General features: G+C 36.0%; 1 protein-coding gene across 1 annotated transcript; it reads left to right on the forward strand.

The window, feature by feature from the left end:
* Positions 1–15307: 15307 nt before the first annotated feature.
* On the forward strand, positions 15308–23223 carry CD69 (CD69 molecule). The gene is made up of 5 exons (XM_077871114.1): positions 15308–15474; positions 19400–19522; positions 20500–20699; positions 21104–21207; positions 22374–23223. Exons 1-5 carry the CDS (start codon positions 15408–15410, stop codon positions 22480–22482), a joined length of 603 nt encoding a protein of 200 aa, XP_077727240.1. The 5' UTR covers positions 15308–15407; the 3' UTR covers positions 22483–23223.
* Positions 23224–24281: the final 1058 nt, after the last annotated feature.

A 24281-nucleotide genomic window follows, 5' to 3' on the forward strand; every position in this document is an offset into this window, starting at 1 on the left:
ATTTCTTGACTGGATTCTTTATTTTTTGGGTGTTGAGTTTGAAAAGTTCTTTATAGATCTTGATACTAGCCCTTTACCTGATACGTCATTTGCAAATATCTTCTCCCATACTGTGGGTCACCTTTTAGTTTTGTTGACTGTTTCCTTAGCTGTGCAGAAGCTTTTTATCTTGATGAAGTGTCAATAGTTCATTTTTGCTTTTGCATCCCTTGCCTTTAGAGATGTGTTTTGCAAGAAGTTGCTGCAGCTGAGTCAAAAGCGTTGCTGTCTCTGTTCTCCTCTAGGATTTTGCTGGATTCCTGTCTCACATTTAGGTCTTTCATCCATTTTGAGTCTATTTCTGTATGTGGTATAAGACAATGGTCCAGTCTCAACTTCTGCATGTTGGGCTGTCCAATTTTCCCAACATCATTTACTGAAGATACTGTCTTTTTTCCATTGGATATTCTTTCCTGGCTTTGTCAATGAGGAGTTGACCATAAAGTTGAGGGTCCATTTCTGGCTTCTCTATTCTGTTCCATTGATCTATGTGTCTGTTTTTATGCCAGTATTATGCTATCTTGATGATTGCAGCTTTGTAGTATAGCTTGAAGTCAGGCATTGTGATGCCAGCAGCTTTGGTTTTCTTTTTCAACATTCCTCTAGTTTTTTGGGGTCTTTTATAATTCCATACAAATCTTAAGATTATTTGTTCCAACTCTATGAAGAAAATCCATGGTATTTTGATACAGATTGCATTGCTTCCCTGGGTAGCATAGCCATTTTCACAATATTTATTCTTCCAATCCATGAGCATGAAATGTTTTTCCATATTTTTGTGTCTTCTTCAATTTGTTTCATAAGTGTTCTGTAGTTTTTAGAATATAGATCCTTTACCTCTTTGGTTAGGTTTATTCCTAGATATCTTATGGTTTTTGATGCAATTGAAAATGGGATCAATTCCTTAATTTCTCTTTCTTCCATCTCATTGTTAGTGTATAGAAATGCAACTGATTTCTGTGGATTTATTTTGTGTTCAGCCACTTTATTGAATTGCTATATGAGTTCTAGCAATTTTGGGGTGGAGTCTTTTGGGTTTTCCATATACAGTATCATGTCATCTGCAAAGAGGGAGAGTTTGACTTCTTCTTTGCCAATTTGAATGCCTTTTATTTCTTTTTGTTGCCTGATTGCTGAGGCTTGGACTTCTAGTACTATGTTGAATAGCAGTGGTGAGAGTGGGCATCCCTGTTCTGTTCCTGATCTTAGGAGAAAAGGTCTCAGTTTTTCCCTATTGAGAATGAGATTGGCTCTGAGCTTTTTGTAGATGGCATTTATAATATTGAGGTATCTTTCCTCTATCCCTACACTGTGGAGAGTTTTCAAGAAAAGTATACTGTATTTTGTCAAATACTTCCCCTGTATCAGTTGAGAGGATCTTTCTTTTATTAAAATGATGTATCATATTGATTGATTTGTGAATGTTGAGCCACCATTGTATCCCAGGAATTAATCCCTCTTGGTTGTGGTGAAAAATCTTTTTAATTTACTGTTGTTTCCTATTGGCTAGTATCTTGGTGAGAATTTTTGCATCCACATTCATCAGGGATATTGGTCTGTAGCTCTCCTTTTTGATGGGGTCTTTGTCTGATTTGGGGATCAAGGTTGCTGTCCTCATAGAACAAGCCTGGAAGTTTTCTTTCAATTTCTATCTTCTGAAACAGCTTTAGTAGAATAGGTATTATTTTCTCTTTAAAGGTTTGGTACAATTCCTCTGGGAAGCCATCAGCCCTGGACTCTTGTATCTTGGGAGGTTTTTAAAAGATTTTTATTTATTTATTTGAGACAGAGAGAGACAGCACAAGCAGGAGGGAGGAGCAGAGGCAGAGGGAGAAGAAGACTCCCCACAGAGCAGGGAGCCCAATGTGGGACTCCATTTCAGGGTCCTGAGATCATGACCTGAGCCAAAGATGTAACCCCAACCAACTGAACCACCCAGGCACCCCTCTTGGGAGGTTTTTATGACCTCTCTTTCCTTGCTGGTTATGAGCCTGTTAAGATTTTCTGTTTCTTCCTATTTCAGTTTTGGTAATTTATAGGTTTCCAGGAATGCATCCAGATAGCATAATTTGTTGGCATTTAGTTGCTTATAATACATTCTTAAAATCATTTGTATTTCCTTGATCTTGATTGTGATCTCTCCTCTTTCATCCATGATTTTATTAATTTGGGTCTTTTCTCCTTTCTTTTTAATAAGTCTGGCTAGGGGTTATCTATCTTATTAATTCTTTCAAAGAACCAGCTCCTAGTTTCATTGATCTGTTCTACTGTTCTTCTGGTGTCTATTTCATCGAGTTGTGCTCTAATCTTTATTATTTCTCTTCTACTTGGTTTGGGCTTTATTTGATGTTCCTTCTCCAGATCCTTTAGGTGTAAAGTTAGCTTGTGTTTTTGAAGGTTTTCTAATTGTTTGATAGAAGCTTGTATTGAAATGTATTTCCCTCTCAGGACTGCCACTGCTGTGTCCCAAAGGTTTTGAACAGTTGTGCTTTTATTTTCATTAGTTTGCATGAATCTTTTAATTCTTCTCTAATTTCCTGGGTGATCTTTTTATCTTTTAATATGATGCTCTTTAACCTCCATGTGTTTCAGTTCCTTTCAAATTTCCTCTTGTGGTTGAATTCAAGTTTCAAAGCTTTGTGGTCTGAAAATATGCAGGGAATAACTTCAATCTTTTGGTACCAGTTGAGATCTGATTTGTGATCTAGTATGTGGTCTATTCTGGAGAAAGTTACACGTGCAGTTGAGAGGGATGTGTATTCCATTGAATTAGGATGGAATGTTCTGTATATGTCCATGAAGTCCATCTGGTCCAGTGTCTCATTCAAAGAACTTGTTTCCTTTGTTTTTATGTTCTGCTTAGACGATCTGTCTGTTGCTGTGAGTGGGGTATTAAAGTCCCCTACCATTAAAGTATTATTATTTATGTGTTTATTTACTTTGGATATTAATTGGTTGATATAATTGGCTGCTCCTACATTAGGGGTATATATATTTATAATTGTTAAATCTTGTTGGATAGATCCTTCAAGTATGATATAGTGTCCCTCTTCAACTCTTACTACAGTTTTTGGTTTAAAATATAATTTATCTGATATGAGCATTGCTACCCCAGCTTTCTTTCGAAGTCCATTTGCATGGTCAATTGTTCTTACCCCCTCATGTTTAGTCTTTAGGTCTACAATGAGTCTCTTGTAGATAGCATATGGATGGGTCTTACTTTTTTTTCCAGTCTGATATTCTGTGTCTTTTGACTGGAGCATTTAGCCCAATTATGTTCAGAGTAACTATGGAAAGATATGAATTTAGTGCTACTGTACTACCTGTCCTTGTTTCTACAGATTGTCTCTGTTTCTGTGTGCTCACTCTTCACTTACAGGATCTCCTTTTAATATTTCTTGCAAGGCTGGTTTGGCGGTTACGTATTCTTTCAGTTTCTGCCTATCCTGGAAGCTCTTTATCTCTCTTTCTATTCTGAATGGCAGCCTTCCTGGATAGAGTTTGCTTGGCTGCATGTTCTTCTCATTTACTACCCTGAATATATCCTGCCAGCCCTTTCTGGCCTGCCAGGTCTCTGTGGAGATGTCTTCTGTTAATCTAATATTTCTCCCTCTGTATGTTAGGAATCGCTTGTCTCAAGCTGCCATCAGGATTTTCTAGTTAACTGTGAAATTCACAAGTTTCACTATTATGTGTTGTGGTATGGATCTATTTTTATCGATTTTGGGAGGGATCCTCTCTACTTCTTAGATATGAATGCTGTTTCCTTCCCCAGATTAGGGAAGTTCTCAGCAATGATTTGCTCAAATATACCTTCTGCCTCTCTCTCTCTCTCTCTCAATCTCTCTCTCTCTCTCTCTCCCCTCAGAAATTCCAACAATATGGATGTTATTTTTTTTCCAAACTATTGCTTATCTCTCAGAGCCTTTCCTCACGGGCTCTTAGTTGTTTTTCTCTTTTCCTCAGATTCCTTCCTTTTCATCAACTTGTCTTCTAGGTCACCCACTCTCTCTTCTATTACATTTACCCTCACTGTTAGAACATCCAGTTTGGACTGCATTTGAGGTAGAATATTTTTTAGTTTGGCCTGATTAGATCTCATTTCTGCAGTAAGAGATTCTCTAGAGTTTTTTATGCTTTTTTTCAAGCCCAACTATTAACTTTATAATTGTTATCCTGAACTCCATCTCCGACATCTTACTTAAATCCATAGCCATTAGATCTGTGGCAGAGAGTATTCTGGTTCTTTCTTTTGTGGTGAATTCCTCCATCTAGTCATTTTGTCCAGTGCAGAATCACTGTAGGAGTGAGCAGCCTGAAAAATATCAACCATGACCAAAGCAAAGTACACACTAGACACTTCTGAAAAGATTTGGAATGAGAAAAAAAGACAAAGACAAAGAAAAGGAAAAATAGAGGGAAAAAATGGGGACGGGGGAAGAGGAATAAGGGGGAAGAGGAAGAATATAACTTCACAAAGTGACTAAAACAGGGTGATCCACTTGGTCCTGAGTGTATTTTGGTCTGTTTGTTGAAAGATATTAAATTCCAAAATTATAAAATAAGCAAAACATATATACAAAAATAAATTTGAATAAATTGAAAGGTAGCCAAAAATGAAGAATATATCTATAACATGTAATTGTAAAATATAAAAGTTAAAAAAAGGACTTAAAAATAGAGTTAATAAAATAAGAAACTAGGTGAAACAGGAAAATATTTAAAAACTGGCAAATTTTGAACTGAAAGATAAACAAATTATGAGAAAATAAAACATCCAGTTCTATATATTATTTTCCCTCAGTCCTGGAGTTTTCCTGTCCTGCTTGGTCAGTAAACTTGCTGTTCCCCTGTTCTTCTAGCTGGTTTTCTGGGGGAGGGGCTTCCTGCACTGATTGATTCTCAGGTGTCTGTGTCTGGGTGGAGTTGCTCCGCCCCTTGCCAGGGTCCAGGGCTCAGTAACCTGTTTGCTTGGTGAGGCTTCCCTGGAGGCCTTCAGCACCTCTTTAGAGAATGAAAGGAAAAATGGCCACACCCAGATTTCTAGCCCTGGAGCTGAGAGATCCTGGCCTGTGCCAAACTATGCAGACTCCTATGGTGTCCACCACCCAGATCCCCAGATCCTCCCTTGGGAGCAGGCAGGGGTACACTGATTTGTGTAATTTGTAGGGCCTTAGTGGAGAGAGATTTCCTCTGTGCCTACACCCGCTCCACCCCTCCCAGTGAAAGTGGAAGATCACCCCGTTTCTGTTTCTGTCTCTCCCTAGCATGGAGAACATTCACCTGATGGAGTATGCCCCTGCTCTGCCTCTCCCAGAGGAAGGCAAAAGTTTGCTTGCTCCAGTCCTTTGTAGGGACCCAACATCAATAGTGGTCACCAGATCTGGCTGCAGCTCCAGGGTTATGGCAAAACAAGCTGACCCTGCTCCCGGGCTCACTGACCTAAACCAATTTCCGCGTTCCAATGCTTGAGAACTCTGCTGGCTCAGGCACCCCTGTTTTTTCTGTGCCTCTGGGAATATGGAGACCCCACTGTCCCACCTGCAATTCTGCTTTTCTTCAACCTTCAGTGTCTTTCAGGCAGGGAAGTCTTACAGAAGCAGATTTCTAAAGGTTCTGATTTTGAGCTCCAGGGCTGTATCACTTTCCTGCAGCTGGCTTTACAAAGGCTTCCCCCCATTCTCACCATTTATCTTCCAATATACCCCCCATTTCTCTTCTCTGCCTTCTTATCTTGCCAAAAGTGTTCACTTTTCTATTTGTAGAGTTTCAGCCATTCTTTCCTTACATCTCAGTTTGAATTAATAGGTGTTCACGATGGTTTGAGAGTTATCTAGCCGAATTAAAGTGACCTGATGAAACAAGGATCCCTACTCTTCTGCCATCTTGTCTCCTCCCGAGTTGGACAGTTTCTTAATAAACCAACATCCAACTACCAAACTCCCCATTAATTGCATTTCTGGACATTTATTCCAGAGAAATGAAAACTTAATTTCTTACAAGGATATACACACAAATATTCTTAACAATTTTATTCATAGCAGCCCCCAATCTGGTAATAAACTAAATGTCTTTTGAAGAGTGAATGGTTAATCTGTGGTACATCCATACCCTTCAATGCTATTTAGCAATAAAGAAGAAACTATTGATCCTTGCAACTACTTGAATCAATACACAGAGAATTATGCTGAGTGAAAGAAAAAAAAAGCCAATCTCCAAATGTTACATACTGTATGATTCCATTCACATAACATTCTTAAAAAGACAAAATCCTAGAAATGAAGAATAGGCTAATGGTTACCAGGGGCTTATGGACCAGGGCAAGGGCAGATAGAGATGAGGGAAAGACAGGAGGGAAATGCATTTGCCTCTAAAACAACAATCAAAAAGATTCATATTGTAATAGATTTGCTCTGTATCTTAACTGCATAGATGTCAATATCCTGGTTGTGATATTGTATTATAATTTTTCAAAATGTTGCCATTGGGATGAATTGATTAAAGCATTTGAATCTAAAATTATCTCAAAATTTAAGAAACTAATAAAAAATTTTTGACTCTTCAATTTTTATGTTTATATTTTACACGTATTTATTTTTTCTCACTGCATTACTACATCATATATCATTTCTGATTTCACAGGAAAGCTTTCTCAATTATTTATCCTTAAGTATGATATATTTATAAACACCCTTCTTCTATAGTCTATTAAATTAAGGAAGTTTATATAATTATTAGTATGGTACAAACATCAATCATGAATTTATGGTTGAATTTATCAAATACTTTACATTTTTGAGTTAGTTTTTTTTCCTTTTAAATTGTTAATGTCATAAATTTGGTTGATTATTCTTTGAATGAAAAAATGGCATTTTTTCTGAAGTAAAACCAATATTGTGTGGTCTATTATTTAACATATTGTTGAGTTCAATTTTCTAAACTTATTTTTTAAAAATTATTCATTTATCTTGAAGAGTAAAATTGGCTAGTCAGGTTTTGATTACAATGTTTTATTGACCTGATCTTTTTATCTTCTTTGAAAGAATTTGTAATTTCTTATTTCTTCCTTATCTGTTTGGTACATTGGAAAATTAAATTATCTGGACATGGAGTTTTTGTTGGTTTGTTCTCTTATTTCATTTCTTTCTCAAAAGGATATATTTAGTTATGGAATCAATTTTAAACATTTTAAAAATTTCTCCTTGTTTTAAACATTTCTTCTTGTTTCAATTTTAGAAGAGGTGCTTGTCTGGGATGTGTTCATTTTACTTACATTGTCAAGTATACTAGCCTAAAATTATTCATAATATGGTATTACAATTTCTTATGTCTGCCTTGACCTCTCCTACTTTTGGCAAATTTCCTTTTAGGGGCTCCATTTTTCTTTCCTAATATCTTGCCTTAGCAAAGACCAATCAAATCCATCAGAAATATTCTAATGCATTAGGTGTGTCTGGGTGGCTCAGTCAGTTAAGCTACCAACTCTTGGTTTTGGCTCAGGTCATGATCTCGTTGGTCATGAGATTGAGCCCTGAATAGAACTCCGCACTCACCAGAGAGTCTGCCTGAAGATCCCCTTCTTCTGCCCCAACCCCCACTCATGTATTCTCTCTCTCTCTCTCTCTCTCTTAAATAAATAAATAAATCCTTTAAAAAATATTTTTTAACGCATCTAAACTTCAGGGGTGTCTGAGTGGCTCAATCAGTTAAGCATCTGCCTTTGGCCCAGGTCATGATCTCAGGACCCTAGTATCAAGCCCCACATGGGGCTCCCTGCTCAGCAGGGAGTCTGCTTCCCCCTCTCCCTTTACCCCTCTTCCTCCCTCTTCCCACTTGTATTCTCTGCTCCCTCTCTCTATAATGAAAAAAAGTCTTAAACTTCAAATTGATTGGACAGAAGAATGGTAATAATTCCTGAATGTCTTCTACCTACAGGTTTTTCTCAGTGTGTAAGTAGGTGCAAAAAGATCAACAGGAGGTACGATAAGCAGTTCTGTTTAGATTCATTGTGTATTTATCAAGATTCAAATACAATGGATACATTTTATTGTTTATTGTTTTTAATGTGGTTTCTTCTTTTTAAATATTTATTTATTTATTTATTTGAGATTGAGAGTGAGAAAAGTAGGGGTAAGGGCAGAGGAAGAGCATCCCCGGCAGATTTCCCACTCAGCAGGGACTTGAGTCTTGATCTCAGGACCCCAAGATCACAACCTGAGCCAAAATCAAGAGTCAGTCACTCAAATGACTGAGCCATCCAGGCACTCCCAATAGACACACTTTAAATCACTTAGTGCCTTGGGTACTTGTCTGCCTAAAATTTCTATATATGTTACATTTGCCATTTCCACACTTCTGCATTTGAGAATGTTCTCCCCAAATGTTTCCTACATGTAAGAAGCCTGGGATTAATTTCTGTAAAGTACCAAGGTATGTCTCATCTTGTTATAGTCTTTTACATCTTTTGCTTTCAAAAATAGTCAAATTTTTCAGAGTCCAAGTTGATGTATACATGAACATTGTATTTAATCTTCATTGTCTCAAGTCAGGAAGAAGAAATATAACAGCTCATACTTTCCAAACCAACTCATTTCTGGTTTTTAGGAGATATTCCACTGAAGAGGAAAGTTAGAAAGTTCAAAGAGTGAATTCAAAGAGGAGAGAAGATTGGAAAGTGTTTAGAACTGGAAATTCCCCCACTTACTCATGCTTACCTGTATTGACCCTTTACAGTAAGCAATTAGAAAGCACAGGTGCACCTGTGATTTAAAAATAAATTTTACTAATTTGCATAATTTATACTAATTTGAGACAAAACATTAAAAGCTGAAGTTTTGATTCCCAAGATTAAAAGCCATTCAGAAACCTAATTCACCCATTGAAAGAAAAAAGAAGTTTCAGAAAAAAAGTGATGAACATTTTGTCTCCGGAAATTGTCTTAGGTCGGAAGTTTGTGGTCCCTGTGAACATGTGCTACTAAAAGCATCCTGCTGAGCTGCTGTCTGACAAGGACTGTATATCCTGTCTTCTCTGTATCACTTTGCATCTAGCTCGTATTACTTCATTTCCTTTCTGAGACCTTGCCCCGGATTCTTCATATAAGGTCAAACATGACCAAGACATGAACTGACTTCCGGTGTCCTGTGTGTCTTCTTCCAAATTTGTCCAGAGACTAATCTCTAAGTCTCAGTTTTCTCAAATGAACTATGAACCATTAATAATCTCTGCCCCGTGGATATTCTTTAATTTTTTGATATGTTACATATGAAATAAGATGTAAAACATCTCTGAAAAGAATTAAAAGCTATATGTACATTGTTATGTGTATTTTACAAGGAAGTTGAAAAAAGTTTAGTTGCACTAGTTTTGTTTTTTTAGTTTTCTTCATGTTTAGCCTTCTTTTGCTTTGCTTTAGAGAATTGAATCCATCCACACAGAAAGCTTGCTTCCATATTTATTTATTCTTTTTTAAAGATTTTTTAAATTTATTTATTCATAGAGACACAGAGAGAGAGAACGGCAGAGACACGGGCAGAGGGAGAAGCAGGCTCCACGCAGGGAGCCCGATGTGGGACTTGATCCCGGGTCTCCAGGACCACGCCCTGGACTGAAGGTGGCGCTAAACCGCTGAGCCACCCGGGCTGCCCTGCTTCCATATTTAGATGAATAAGGGGCAACTGAAAAACCTGACCCCAAAATCTCTCCCAGGCTGCATTTTGACTCTACACTTTACTTTGTCCTATTTACTGTAATTCCACCTGTAGAGACACCTTTCTCTAATTTAACAAGAAATAATTAGTAATCTAAGCATATAATTTATTGTATATAGTAAGACAGTCTTGCAAGTGAAACAGCATGCTTTTAGTAATTACATCAGGACCACAAGTGTCAACCAGAACTGTGCTGGGTTTTAGCGCCGCCTTGGGCTTACGGTGTGGTCCTGGAGACCCAGGATCGAGTCCCACATCGGGCTCCCTGCGTGGAGTCTGCTTCTCCCTCTGCTTGTGTCTCTGTCTCCCTCTCTTTCTCTGTGCGTCTCTCATGAATAAATAAATAAATCTTAAAAAAAAAAAAAAAGAACGGTGCTGGGCAAATCCTATTCACGGTTTTTTCACTGCTTTACATGAATCTCACTAGATTGCATTTTCAAATTTACAGATTTCTTAGACTTAAAAAAAATAATTGCGGAAGCAGAGGAGGATTAGTGGGAAAATATTCATTTTTCAGTGAAGTTCAGGTTATTGTAAAGGACTTGAATAGCAGGAGATCCAGTGGATGCCTAGAAGGCCTGCTGATGACATGTTCATGGTAATTTCACCGGTTCTTATGTTTGTGGAAGCTGCCAACTCCAACCAATACAAATGTTGATTTCAACAGAATACTTTCGCTGCTCTCATAAAAACAGAGAAAAATGATTTCAGAAAAAGGCAACAGATTTTGATTAATGTCATAATGTTTACAGATATTTCTTTTCTTGTTTAAACCAAGATTTGTGTATTTATTTATTTGAGAGAGAGAGAGAGAACATGAGTAGGAGGGGCAGAGGAAGAGAGAGAATCTCAAGCAGAATCCGTGCTGAGCATGGAGTGCCACACAGGGCTGGATTTCAAGACCCCTGAGATCATGGCTGGAGCCTAAATCAAGAGTTGGACACTTAACTGACTGTGCCATCAAGGCACTACCAGATATTTATTTTCTTGAAATAAGATCTTGTTACCATTTTCTGTACCCAATGGCCTGTGTATATAATAAATATTACATACATAGCATATATAATAGATGTCACATATATATGCATGTGTTTATAAATATAAACATATATAAATGTATACACATAATATTCACTCTCTTGATTATGGCTGAAGAAGCAAGAAAACTTGAGTGCATAGGGAAATGTCTTAGTGTCATGAGTGCTGTCAGAGGGGGACCTAAGAGATGGCAGTCTCCTCTGTCTGCATCCAAGAGTTGCATAACACCATATCAGCAAGAATGCTGTAACTTCTCAGTTTTACCTCTGACATCAAATGAAAAACTTTCCCTTTTTATGACTTATGTCAAACTGATTCTTTTATATCTCATTAAATGCCCAATATATACCAAACACCGTAGTAGCTAATTTTCTAGTTTATAATATTTTCTTCACAAAACGTTATAAGTTGGATGCTAATATTTTTAATTTACAGATAACAAAGCCAAAGCTCAGTGGAGGTGTGTATGTTTCCCAAAGTGGCACAGTTAACAAACGCTTGAGCTGATATCCAAAGACATTCTGTCATGTATCTAACCTATAAATATTTATTGAACTCCTATGTTTTAGGCACTATTATATACTAGAGACTCATTGTTGAATAAGTTGGCCATGCCCCTGCTCTTAAAGATGTTACTTTCTAGTAAGGGAAATAAATAATAATAATGATGATTTCTTGAGAGAGAGAGAATGTGAGCAGAAAGGGGCAGAGGGAGAAGGAGAGAATCTTAAACAGGCTTCCCACTGGGCATGGAGCCCAATGGGGGCTCCATCTCCCGACCCTGAGACTATGATCTGAACCAAAATCAATAGTCAGACATTTAACCTTAACCAATTAAGCCATCCAAAGGCCCCAATAATGATTATTTTTTAAACTACTTACATATACATTTACATACATCTAATGAGCTACAAAATTTCAGATGAGAATATGTTTAAGAAAAGAAGAGAGTGAGGTAATAAATTGTGGCAAATGGGAGATAATTTACATAGAGGATTGAGGAAGGTCTAATTGATAAGGTGACATGTGAGGTAATATGAATAAGAAGAAAGTTTCAGGGCACCTGGGTGGCTCAGTGGTTGAGCATCTGCCTTTGGCTCAGGTCATGATCCCAGGGTCCTGGGATCGAGTCCCACATCAGCTCCTGCACAGAGCCTGTTTCTCCCTCTGCCTATGTATCTGCCTCTTTCTTTCTGTGTCTCTCATGAATAAATAAATAAAATCTTAAAAAAAAAAAGAAAAGAAAGTGTCAAACATGAAAAATCTGAGAGCATAGAGAACAAGAGCAAGGACACAATCCATAAAATTAAGATAAGCTTAAATTTTTCAGGGAACAGAAAAAGGTCAGTGTAGCTGACTTACAGGGAGTAAGAGGGAGAATTGTGAGAGATGACTATTTATCTGTAAAATCTATACTTTTTTTATAATGCTAACCAGGCAAACTGTTCTGGAATATTCGAATTTCAAAAATGGTTGGTGTCCAACTAAGCAAGTTAGATTTTCACAGTAATACAAGAGTCATCAAAAGGGAAAAGTCACATTAGTAAGTTGTAAAACTGGACCATGATTTCTATGGTAGTCCAATGAGCTGTTGAAAACTGCTGTGAATGGGGAAAACACACATGGCAAGGATTATCAGTGTGTGTAAAGATATTTTCTTTCTCTTTCTACCCCACAGACTTGGAAAAGTTCAAATACTGTTGAAGATTTATAGCTATTTTATTATCCTGTTACCATACCCCCAGGACCAGGTTCTTGAGTCTCAAGGTCATAGAAATGAGCACCGAACTCCAGACAAAGAAAGCATGTAGAGTCTATTAGAGATAGCGTATATACAAGGGAGCAACAAGAAGGAGGAATGTCACTTCCAAAAGGGGTAGTGTGTGAGGCTTATAAAGGCTCTCTGCCAAAGGTTGAAGGGCTGGGAGTGGGGAAGCATCCATTTAGTCCAATGGTCGTTATCTTGTGGTCATTACTTTTCAGTGAACATGAGACAATCACAGTATGGCATGGTCAACATTCTTCTAGGGTTTTCCTGGAAGGTAGAAATACTTGTGCAAGTAGACTTTAAATTGTTACTTCTAATTTTGCCCAACCATTAATCCCTAACAGCTATTATCTCTCATTTATTTGTTTTCCCAGAAGGAGGTATTTGTTGCTAAGAGTACGGAAGCTTTTAATCTCAGACTTTTGCTTCAGACCAGTGGCTTTATAGGAATTAAGTCCCTTTTGCTTTTCCTACACTGTCTCAATCCCATGCATTTTTCACAATATAATCTGTGTAATTAGTATCAGAGTGTGGACATTAATCCAGATCTCCCAAGTTTAAAAGAATAAACAGAGATCTGATCTCAGTTACTTTCTTCCAAAGAAACTAGCAAAAGTATCAGCTATTTAAGTACTCAACTTGACCCTTCCATCACTCATCTGCAATATTCAAATATGCACTTGCTATCCAGGGGCAGACTACAATCCCACACACATCCTTGAATAGTACTCTATATCTTAGAACTTTTCTGTTTTTCATACATATTCTTTCACTAGTTCATATTTATTTATTCATGCATTTATCAAGTATGTACTGTCTGTATTGAGTACATACTAGATTCCAATTACTACATCAGGTGTTCAAAACACAGAAGAGACAAGCCAGAAGAAGTTCTTTCCCCCACACAGCTTAAAGTCTAGTAAGGAAAGTAGATGATGAACAATGGTATGATATTAGATATCACCAAGTAATATAAAGAAAGACAAAGGCATATGGTGGCATAGAGCATGAGGTTCTGTTTACACATAGAAGGTTAGTGAAGACCTTTCTGGGTAGATCACAGTTGAATACTGAATAAAATGAGTTGAAGTGAATAAAATGAGAACAAGACTTGCAAGTAGATGGAAGAAGAGCATTTTAGAGAAAATGCAAAGATTCTGTAATGGGAGTAAGCTTGTCATTTTTGTGATATAGCAGAGGTTATCACTGGAGAGGATAGTGACTAATAGGGAAAATGGCAGAAGAGGCAGCTAGGGGCCAGATCATGGACCTTCTCAACTATCAGAAGGTCTCTGGATTTTATGGTAATTTTGATAAGAAATTTTTAAGGGGGAGGAGATGAACATCTCACCAAAGTGATACGATGTAATTATAAAACAACCCTTTTTGCTGTTATGTGGAAAACATAGGAAAAATGACTGAAAAAAATGGAGCAGAAGTGAAGAGAGCCCTTAAAACCAACATGTCCCTCTTCATGTCTGAACTTAATAAGTAAATATGATGGCCCAACTAAGCTACAGCAGATTATAGTTCCCAACCCACCTAGAGATAACACTTCCACAAAGGCTTTACTCTGAAAGCACGTTGTCTCTATAAAAGTGATATTAATGATAAAAATTCTGGCAGCAAGATGGGTAACTAGAGTGGTGTTTCACTCCCCTCCTTAAATCACCACACACAGAAATTCTGCCTTCATAGCTCAGCGGGATAGTATTGATACCATGGTGATATATTTTTTATAATAACCATACTCCAAATGTCTGACACCTCAGAGACACAGGAAAATCAATATCTAATATAGAGGAAATTTAGAGTAAGTAAAACATTAGAGGAAATAAGGGAAACCTAAATGACAGTAAAATATGACCAAAAAATTGACAGGAGATAAATGAAACAGATAATTTAAGATAAACAATTTTAGAACATAGAAAGGAAGTTCCAGACCACAAGGTTTCTATTTCCTTGAAGCAAGTATGTGCTAAATGATACCTTAAAAGAACTACTCCCCAGGGAAATGTTGAATGATACCCTTCTGGCAGCTGATTTTTAGATTCCTAAATAAAATTCTTCCAGAGTGGAGAAAGATTCATGAGGACAGAGATCTTAAAATTCCTGTTTAACAATAAATCTTCTAGCCCCTTGGGGCACCCGGTTGGCTTAGTTAGTTAAGTGTCTTACTTCTGCTCAGTTCATGATCTCAGAGTCCTGGGACTGAGCCCCAGATGGGGGGGAGGGGGGGGTCCCTGCTCAGCAGGGATCCTGCTTCTCCCTCTCCTCCTCTTCACTCTCTCTCTCTCTCTCTCAAATATACAAATAAAAATCTTTTTAAAAAAGTCCTCTAGCACCAAGCAGTGTCATGTCCACAGTGCATGCTCAATAAATATTAGTTGATAATTTTAAAAATGAGTGAGATTTCAAGGGAAATATTATTCTCCAATTACTTACACCTCAAAGGATAGGAATCCTTAACTTTTAATTCTTTATGTAATTATGCTGCCTTCTAAACTATTTGTGTTTTTCACAAATTTAGATATAGATGCCTCAGATTCTGGGAAAATCCAGCTTGTCTCTTCATTCTACATGTACAGTTGTGAGAAAGCACATTTCAGACAACAGGGAAAACCCGCAGCTTACCACAATAACACATTGTAAATTGGGCCGATGGAGCATACATTAAAGAGAACTGATGTAGTTGAGTGGTTAGGAGGCAAGAGGAAGGGGGTGGAGACAATATAACTGAATATAAATGCTGAGCTATCTCACAGAGTCAGAGACTGAACAAGAGCTCCAGCAGAGACTTTTGCTGTAGATTGGCTTGACCTGGGATTAACCAGGGAATCTTGACTAGAACAATGATGAATTCTGAAGATGGTTGCATAACAGAGAATAGCTCCTTGCATCCGGAGAAAGGACAACAAAGTAAGTCAGACCCTATTTGTTGTATACTGGTAACAAAGCGCTCTCCCCCCGCACCCCCGCCGCCCTGCTCCACTCTCTCTCTCTTTCTCTTTCAACTATCTATCTGTCTTCCATCTATCTATCATCTGATATATAACAGTAGTTTAAAAAATAAGTCTTTGTCTTTAGAAACACTTGATTACATTTTACTTTAGTGCAGGTGAAGGAGAATATGGGGATAAGTAAATACCTATCTATGAAAAGATAGGATACCTGAGACATGAGAGGAAGCCACAAATATGGATTTCTGAAGATCTTTAGAGATCTCTTTCTTTGTTTCAGTTTATATCACATCAATTCTTCAGATTTAATTAGAAAACTCCCTGCACTGGCCCAGTGCATTCGCCGCCATTTTCCGTATCCATCCGTACATGCTCCAGAAAGCATTTGCCTCTTTTTAGAACAATTCTGTTTTCCCCATAACCAATTACATTCTTTACTGCCTTCACCTTGTGTCTCTGAATGCTTTCTGTTTGCTTCATCTTGTGTTCTCATGACAGCATCCTCCAGTTGCCGAGAATGAAAATAGCTTCCAATTTTTGAGAGAATAGCCATACGCATATCTGAACATTTACCAGTTCAGAGGTAATTTCTGAGGAGAATGTCATGAAAAATTATTGAAAGTACAAACTTCTGCTTCTGTACTCTCCACGGAACTTTTCATTTCATCATTCCATTTCACCCTTTAAATCACTGGCTTCAAATTCTACGAGAATCATACATGGTTCTTCCTTTCTTTTGTTTTCATCAAAATTCATCAAAATATGATCATCTTAGCTATTTACCTTTTCTCTCTTCTATTCGTCTGTTCTGTCCACAGACTTATTTCCTATTACTTGAATGCTCCCATTGTTTTTCCTATAAGGTGCTTCTGTGAGGTTTTCTTGATTTGTTCCATTTATTAATCTTCTGCTCTAATTGAGGTATTCCAAAACACTAGTATATAGGAGAGACAGTTTACTTATAAGCAAAGTTATCCAGTGATAAAGGGATATGTTATGAACAGCAGAGCTGAACAATCTGGAGGAAGGAATTGTTTTCTGAGTGTCTTTCCATTAGACTGGTTTATGCTAAAAAGACATCAATCTTTTCTGATAAAGCCATCTTTCACCTAAGAACACAAAATCTAGTGTGGATAACAAGTGCAAGCCGCACAGATTTCTGGTAGCTAGGTAACCATACTTCTATGGCCCAGTTGAGCTGCTGAAAAGAAGAAATGTATATAATAATAAAACTACTCAATAAGTAAAAAGCATAGTTAAAAGAAGAAGGACCTAATTCAGTAATCCTCAACTTTTTCTGAGCTCATCCAATATTCTGTTGAATGTTTAGTTTATGCTGCCCTTGTGGTTGCTTTATTAGTATAAACAATCCTTGGGCATCACCTCTGGATGACTCAATATATAATTGTGGATTTATTTTCAGTTTCTTCAGTAATGAACAAGGCCCATAATCAGAGCGGAAGTATGCTGTTGGGGGAGTGTTTTGTCACCTAGGTGATATTTCAAACTGTGAGTAACAATAGCCCTCACTAATGGAAAACAAATGTACAGTCTGAGAATCATCTCCAGTTTGCCCACTGGGTAAACCAATAGACTGAGGTGGCTCTGAGTCCATGAACTATCTGGATGAGTTAGTGTTTGCTGAGGAAATAGAACTGGTACTGCACTGAGTCTAAGCAGCATGATTGACCCTCACATGGAGAGAAGTGAAACTAGACAGACAGCTCTGAACTTGCTACACTATCTACAAAGGGCTGCTTCCGGTGATAGTTGTATACTGGTGAGAAAAAGAAGGTTTGCTTTGAGAAGCTGCAAGAAAAAGAACTGTCCAGAAGCAAAGTAAAGTCTTCTCTTGCAAAACCAGAATGCAGACCTAGGCTGGGAAAAACAATTCCTAGAAGCAAAAACTGATTTGATAACCAGTAAACAGTGCAATTTTTTGCGCTCTCTTTGTTCAGTTTAACTTTAGAGAAATATTTCAAGGAACAGAAATATAAGAATATGTTTGCATTTGAGGCCATTTTGCATGGTAAATCATAATATCATTCATGGCCTTTTACATTTCAATTTTTGAGAACATAATAAGGAACTATATATGTCTTGTGAGGACAAATTTTTAAAAATCTTGAGAGCTCATCCTAACAAAAATCAAATTCAGACTGGTCACAAAATCCCCTTCTCTCCTTCACCATTATTTATTTGTATTCTAAAACAGGTATTCTTCTAGTTTTTTATAAACTAAGAATCATCATTCACATCATATTCATATTCCACAAAAAATATTTCTTATTGGTGAAATCAAATTTTTACTTTGTTTCAGCATTATATGGAAAGTAAATGAAATAACTTTCTCCTAACATTTGTTGTTTAATATTGTTATATTTCTTCTATCATTTTAACTTCTCTTGAAAAATTCAAATATTTAACTTTTCATTCATATATCATTTTTAATTGAGGTATAATTACATATAATGGATGCATAAATCATAACTATGCAGTTTAATGAATTATAAGAACTCCAATCAACATTTGAAATTTTGAAAGTTCCCTGTCTTTCTTTCTGGTCAAATTACTTTTCCTACACACTTAAAAGCAATTACTTTTCTGATTTCTGTCACCATAGTTTAGTTCAAATATTCTTTCTTTTTTTTTTTTGAGTATTGTTAACACATATAGTTACAATATTTTCAGGTGTACAACATAGAAATGCTACATCCCTTTATGTTATGCTATGCTCACCACAAGTGTCACTACTGTCATCTTACAACACTATTATAGTATCACTGACTATAATCCCTATGCAATGCCTTTCATCCCTGTGATTTATTCATTCCATAACGGGAAGCCTGTGTCTTCCATCCCCCTTCACCCATACTCCCATCCTCCTCCCCTGTGACAACAATCATTTTGTTCTCTGTATTTGTAGGTCTGATTCTGTTTGTTGTTTGTTCTTTCATTGTTTTTGTTTTTAGATTCCACATGTGAACGAAATCATATGGTATTTATTTGCCTTTCTCAGTCTGACGAATTTCACTTGTTTTTCGGCTATTCTTGAATGTCATATAAATGGAAATATATAGCATATGGTGTAGCTGCATTTTCTTTACTCAACTTTTTTTTTTTGAGATTCATGCATTTTGTTGCATTTATTAGTTTTTTTAATTGCTAAACAGTGTTCAGATTACCATAATTTGTCCTTATTCTTGTTGGTGGATATGTGGGTTATGTCTAAGATTTGTGTCTTAAGAATAAAGCTGCTATGAACATTCTTGTTTTATACAAGTCAAATCGCTGGAACATGGGATAGGTATATATTTAATTGTATAAAAAAGGCTTTTCCAAATTATTTTTCTATTTTACTCTCCCATGAGTAGTATATGAAAATTTCAATTGCTTCATATCTGTAACAACTTTACCAAAAAAATCAATCTTTTTAAAAATTTTCTGTCATGCTAGTTGTAGCTATTTATAAATCAATTCAGTATTTTTTAATTCATTATTCACATCTATTGCCTATATGTCATATCTCTTAAACAGTACCTACAGAGTGCTTAAAGGATTGTGCTTAGGTTGTCCCATTTTATATGTCTTCTAGGATAATCAGATATTTAATAAATGTTCTTGTGATTCAAACAATAAAATTATGATATACTTAGAATTTTTGTAGCTGCTAAGTGCATGGATTGAGGAGATATTTTATGATCTCATTATTATTTCTGGATTGTTTCACTATCTTAATTCAGTCAATACTTGGGGGCAATTAACATAAATTTAATATAAGAACATAAGGAGGCATTAAAGTGTAAATGCCTCAGAAGAATATCGAATGTCTCTTTCTCACTTCTACAGTTGGCTTGAATTCATCATCAACTTTCTCTCTTCAGATCAGGCTGCCAGCCCTCATTTTGCAACACAGCATGAAGGATCCCTTCAAGTTCCTATCCCATGTGCTGTTGTGAATGTGGTCCTCATCACTGTTTTAATCATAGCTCTCATTGCTTTATCAGGTGAGTCTGTACTTCATGAGTTCATTTAGTCTCTACTGTTAGCATTCACGTCCAGCTGAAATCAACAGGGATTACTTGGTCTAATTAATGAGAAATTCTGATTAATTTTGAATAATCCCAATTTATATACATGGTTGAAAATACTAAATATAATTCCATATTCCTTAAATGATCAATGCAGTACTTTTCTGAGTTCTCCAGCACTTCTTTACAAGTATTGAAAATGTCTGTGTTTTATAAATTATTGTAGAAGAAAATTACATTTGAGCAGATTTTATACTCTGAAATGAAAGGGGCTGATTTGGATTCTAAATAAATAATCATTTAGTTAGGGGAAAAATGTGGGCTTCACATTCATTGTTAACAGAAAAAAAAATATTATCTAAGCTATAGATTAATCAGGATTTGATTAGTCTTTTGTCTTTTATCTCCAAGGCCACAAATGGTGGTTATGAATAATTTAAAATATATCTAGAATCTCCCAAAGAGTTGATTATGATATGTTTTTCAAAACATACAGCAATACCAAGATATATTTGTGTTTAAAAACATGAAATTTTATGATTTTATAAAACATCTTCAGCCAGAGATCTTTCCATATTCTGAATTACTTCCCTGCAAATTATTCTGTCCTTTATCTCCCAATATAGTGTTATACTGCTTGCATTTGAATTTATAATGCTCTGTCCCCTGTCTAGTCCAAAGACTACTTGAAAGATTTTCTATTTCCCCATCTCTTTCTGATATAATGGCCCAAGAAATTCCCTCTTATTTCTTATATCCTAACAATAATGATTAGGCACAATAAGAAATTAGATAAGGTGAGAACCTGCCTTCTTGCTCTTCTCAGAATTTGCTCCTTATCTTTTATCCTTGGCATTGTCACCTAACACTGCACAGCATCCCCTGAACTAATTTGCACACTGTGTGTATTTAGTTTCTTTTGTTACTAAAACAAATCACTTTCCTGTTCACAGTGGGCCAGTACAATTGTCCAGATCCAGATATATCCCTAGTGCCATCAAATAGCCGTGTTTCTTCATGCTCTGATGATTGGATTGGATACCAGAGGAAATGCTATTTTATTTCTACTGAAACGAAGAACTGGACACTGGCCCAAAAATTTTGCTACAAACAGGGTGCTACTCTTGCGTTCATTGATTCTGAAAAGGACATGGTAAGATAGTATTCCAAAACAATTTCATAAAAATATTGCTATTTTTTAATATAGATAATCTGTGATTTCTTTCTGTTTCCTTCTGAGTTAAGACATTATGCCTATCTCCCTTGCAGGAAAATTTAGTCACAAAAAGCCATATGATCAGTCTGAAGTCACAATCAGGGTTCAATTTAATCTTGTAAATTTGATTTGATCATTTAACATCAAAGGCCAAAAATCCAAATGAACTGCTCCTAAATAGAGCTAATAAGTGATCAGCTTAGCTATCATTTCTTAAACTGCAGCTTCTGAGAAACAGGATTGATTTATATAATTAATATATAAATTATTTATAATAAATATAATTAATTATATACTCACCCAGAAGGGTTAACATGCATCTCCTTTGTGCTTTCCTCAAGATCTTTTTAAAACGATATGTGGGTAGAGTTAAACATTGGATTGGTCTGAAAAATGAAGATGGTCAGACATGGAAATGGTCAAATGGCAGAGAATTTAGCAACTGGTAAGTTTCAAGATGTGTCTTTATCTTCCCCAGAATGGCAGTTCAGGGAAGCCATTTTCCTTTCAAAGCACTATTGTATATGATGGTTGTGCCCTTGATGAGCAGAGCTTTATCAATCTGTTTTGTATGCTTATGCTCTTTCAAATTCTTTAAAGAAGGGTTTTGATATTGCCATTTTTTTTCTTTTTATCTACTTGGAAGTCATACAATAAATGCTTCTAGTAATTTTATCTCAGCACATTTTAGTGTGAATAATAGTTTCAGAAATATTCCAGAAATAGTTATTATGATGCAAAAAGAAAAATCCAACATTTCCAATCTCATATATATTTCTCCTGAGAGGCTGATTTTTTAGAAAAATTCCCTTTTACTCTTTCCCAGTTCTCATCCCCACAGGGATGCAGCATAAAATATCTAATAGATATTTTTAATATCTAATAGATATTTTATAAAATATCTAATAGATATATTTTATATTTCAAATATAAAAATATTTGAAAATTAGAAGCTTCTATGAACCTAATAGAAAGCTTGTCCCAAAATGGGAAATGTTGACTTTAATTTTATTACCTGTAATCGATTTACATTTTAACATTTGAAGGATATTTTATATCCTTAAATTTAGTGTTAACCTTACCACCTGAAAACTCAGTATTGAATAAATTTCTAGCTATCTAAATAGTTTTATGATAATTACTGATATGGAAAATAAATTCAAGTTGCTAGAAAAGAAATTTTTAATATGTGTCTTATGGTACTATACAAGTAAATTGGCTTCAGGAGCTGTAAGCCCTCTAAAATTGTATGTATGATGGTTGATTGTGTATACTTTCCGAAAATTGTTTCTCCAGGGGTTTGTTAACTCAGAAGTAACCCAAGAGTCACTCCTCTGGTGGTATGCCAACCAGATAAACGGAACTCTTTCCCTTAGATTTGTATCTTCCTTCCACATATCCTTTCTTTCCATTCTCACCTACTGATTAGTAGTATCGACAAATTAGTTTATGGTTACTTGACCAGCTGACTTGTTTCATGACCAGCTGACTTGTTTCATGATCACTTACTAAGCAAAACATTCAGAGGCTACCATTGCAAAGTTCATTCTAATGTAACTGAATGGAAATGATGAACAGAAAAGAACTCTAAATTTATTTATTGTCTGACAGGCTCAACCTTACTGGATTTGAGAACTGTACATTTATGAATAGTACAGAGGTCAGCAGTACAGCGTGTGAAAATAATTTACACTGGATATGTAGCAAATCCTCCAAATAAGGAGGAAACATATTTGCTTACAGACTATTATAATATGGAACTCAAAGAAATTTGTGTTGACGGATGTCGCTCTATGGTCAGATATTTTCCACAAAGACTTTGTGAAAAAATTATGTCTTATTTCGGAAACCTTCAAAACAAGACTATGGGAAAAAAGGAAGAGAAGTTCCGGGAATATCTGCATTGTGGAACACTCCTGCCAGGAGCTGAAAAAGTCACAGGTTGACTGCTCATTACATCCAAGGAGAAGATGCACTTTATATTTCATAGAACTTAGAAATAATAAAATAACTAGGCTTAAAGGTATTATTTATTGTTGAATGACTACCAAAACTGAGTGTGTATTTGCACTATTTGAAGATGTTAAATGGTGATATTAAAAACCGAATGTAAACATTAAAAAGTTTAACTGGTAGCATGGACATTTAGTGCTTCTTTATGTAGCATTTTACGGAGATACAGACAAAAGCAAAAGATGTAAGGAATATTTGTGAAACAGATAAAAATATTTGAAAATGTGCAATATGTGATGTTGTAAATTCCTGTCAGGAAAACTTCTGTTCAAACTTGGAGTAATAATAGTCTTATCTGACTATCAATGTGTACCTTTTTCAATCAATTCTATCATGTGCAATGCTTCTTATGAAGTATTTTCTGAGTGCAATAGTGTTTCTCTGTCTTTTGTATTCAGTGCCATTATAAGCTGATTTTATGTGTGTTAAAATAAAAGAATCAACAAAATGGTTTCTAAGAAGTGTTCATTCCTTCAAAATACACTAAAAATTACATATCACACTAGAAATCAGAAAACAGAATACTATAACATTTTTTAAACTTATCTATACTAAAAACTTATCTTTGTTTTAAAGATGTTCAAACAACTGTTAAAAACTGTTTTAGTTGGTGCTTTTTGAATCGTTTTCATATGTATTTCCAAAGGGCTATACTTTTTTTCTGTATGGCAGATGCTAGTAAATATTCTAATTGACTTGGGAGGAATATATGTCATTTAAAAATTTTTTGACTCTACTATTTTCTTCCTTTGTGTAATGATTCACCCCCCTTATACTAAAGAGGCATAGAGAAACTAGGAGCCCCCTACATGCATTTTGAGAGGTTGTGTTTATAAAGCTCATCTTCTTTCCAATAAAAAAATAACAGGTCCTCATAACTGATGCTCTGAAAGCATCTTGTTCAATTCTGAAGTGCCAGACTTATTTTAGCTATTTACACAAAGTAATCCATGACGAAGAAACAAGGTGCTACATTAATCTCTAGAACTTCAGTCAGGGGATCCCTGGGTGGTGCAGCGGTTTAGCGCCTGCCTTTGGCCCAGGGCGCAATCCTGGAGACCCGGGATCGAATCCCACGTCGGGCTCCCGGTGCATGGAGCCTGCTTCTCCCTCTGCCTAGGTCTCTGCCTCTCTCTCTCTCTCTCTGTGACTATCATAAATAAATAAAAATTTAAAAAAAAGAACTTCAGTCAGGAAAAATTCGGTTCCCTTCACAATTGTTTTATGAATGTGTTTCACAATATTCTTCTCTGAAAGCTAAAGTATATTTCACATTATTCTTTTCCAAATGCTTCTCTGAATGCTATTCTGATATCTCTATATTATTATCATTAGTATGGCATATTGAAAAGAAATGTTGATTCCAGGTATTGCTTAGTGTAAAAAATATAGAGGTTTCCTCATTCCATGTCCTTCAATTCCCACAGCTGTAACATGAAACAAATGGCCTTCAGACTCTAGTATCCTATCATGAATGACAATAATGTGCTCCTGAGTCACGTTAGA

The sequence above is a fragment of the Canis aureus genome, chromosome 25 (genome assembly GCF_053574225.1).
Source record: "Canis aureus isolate CA01 chromosome 25, VMU_Caureus_v.1.0, whole genome shotgun sequence".
In the NCBI taxonomy this organism is placed as follows: domain Eukaryota; kingdom Metazoa; phylum Chordata; class Mammalia; order Carnivora; family Canidae; genus Canis; species Canis aureus.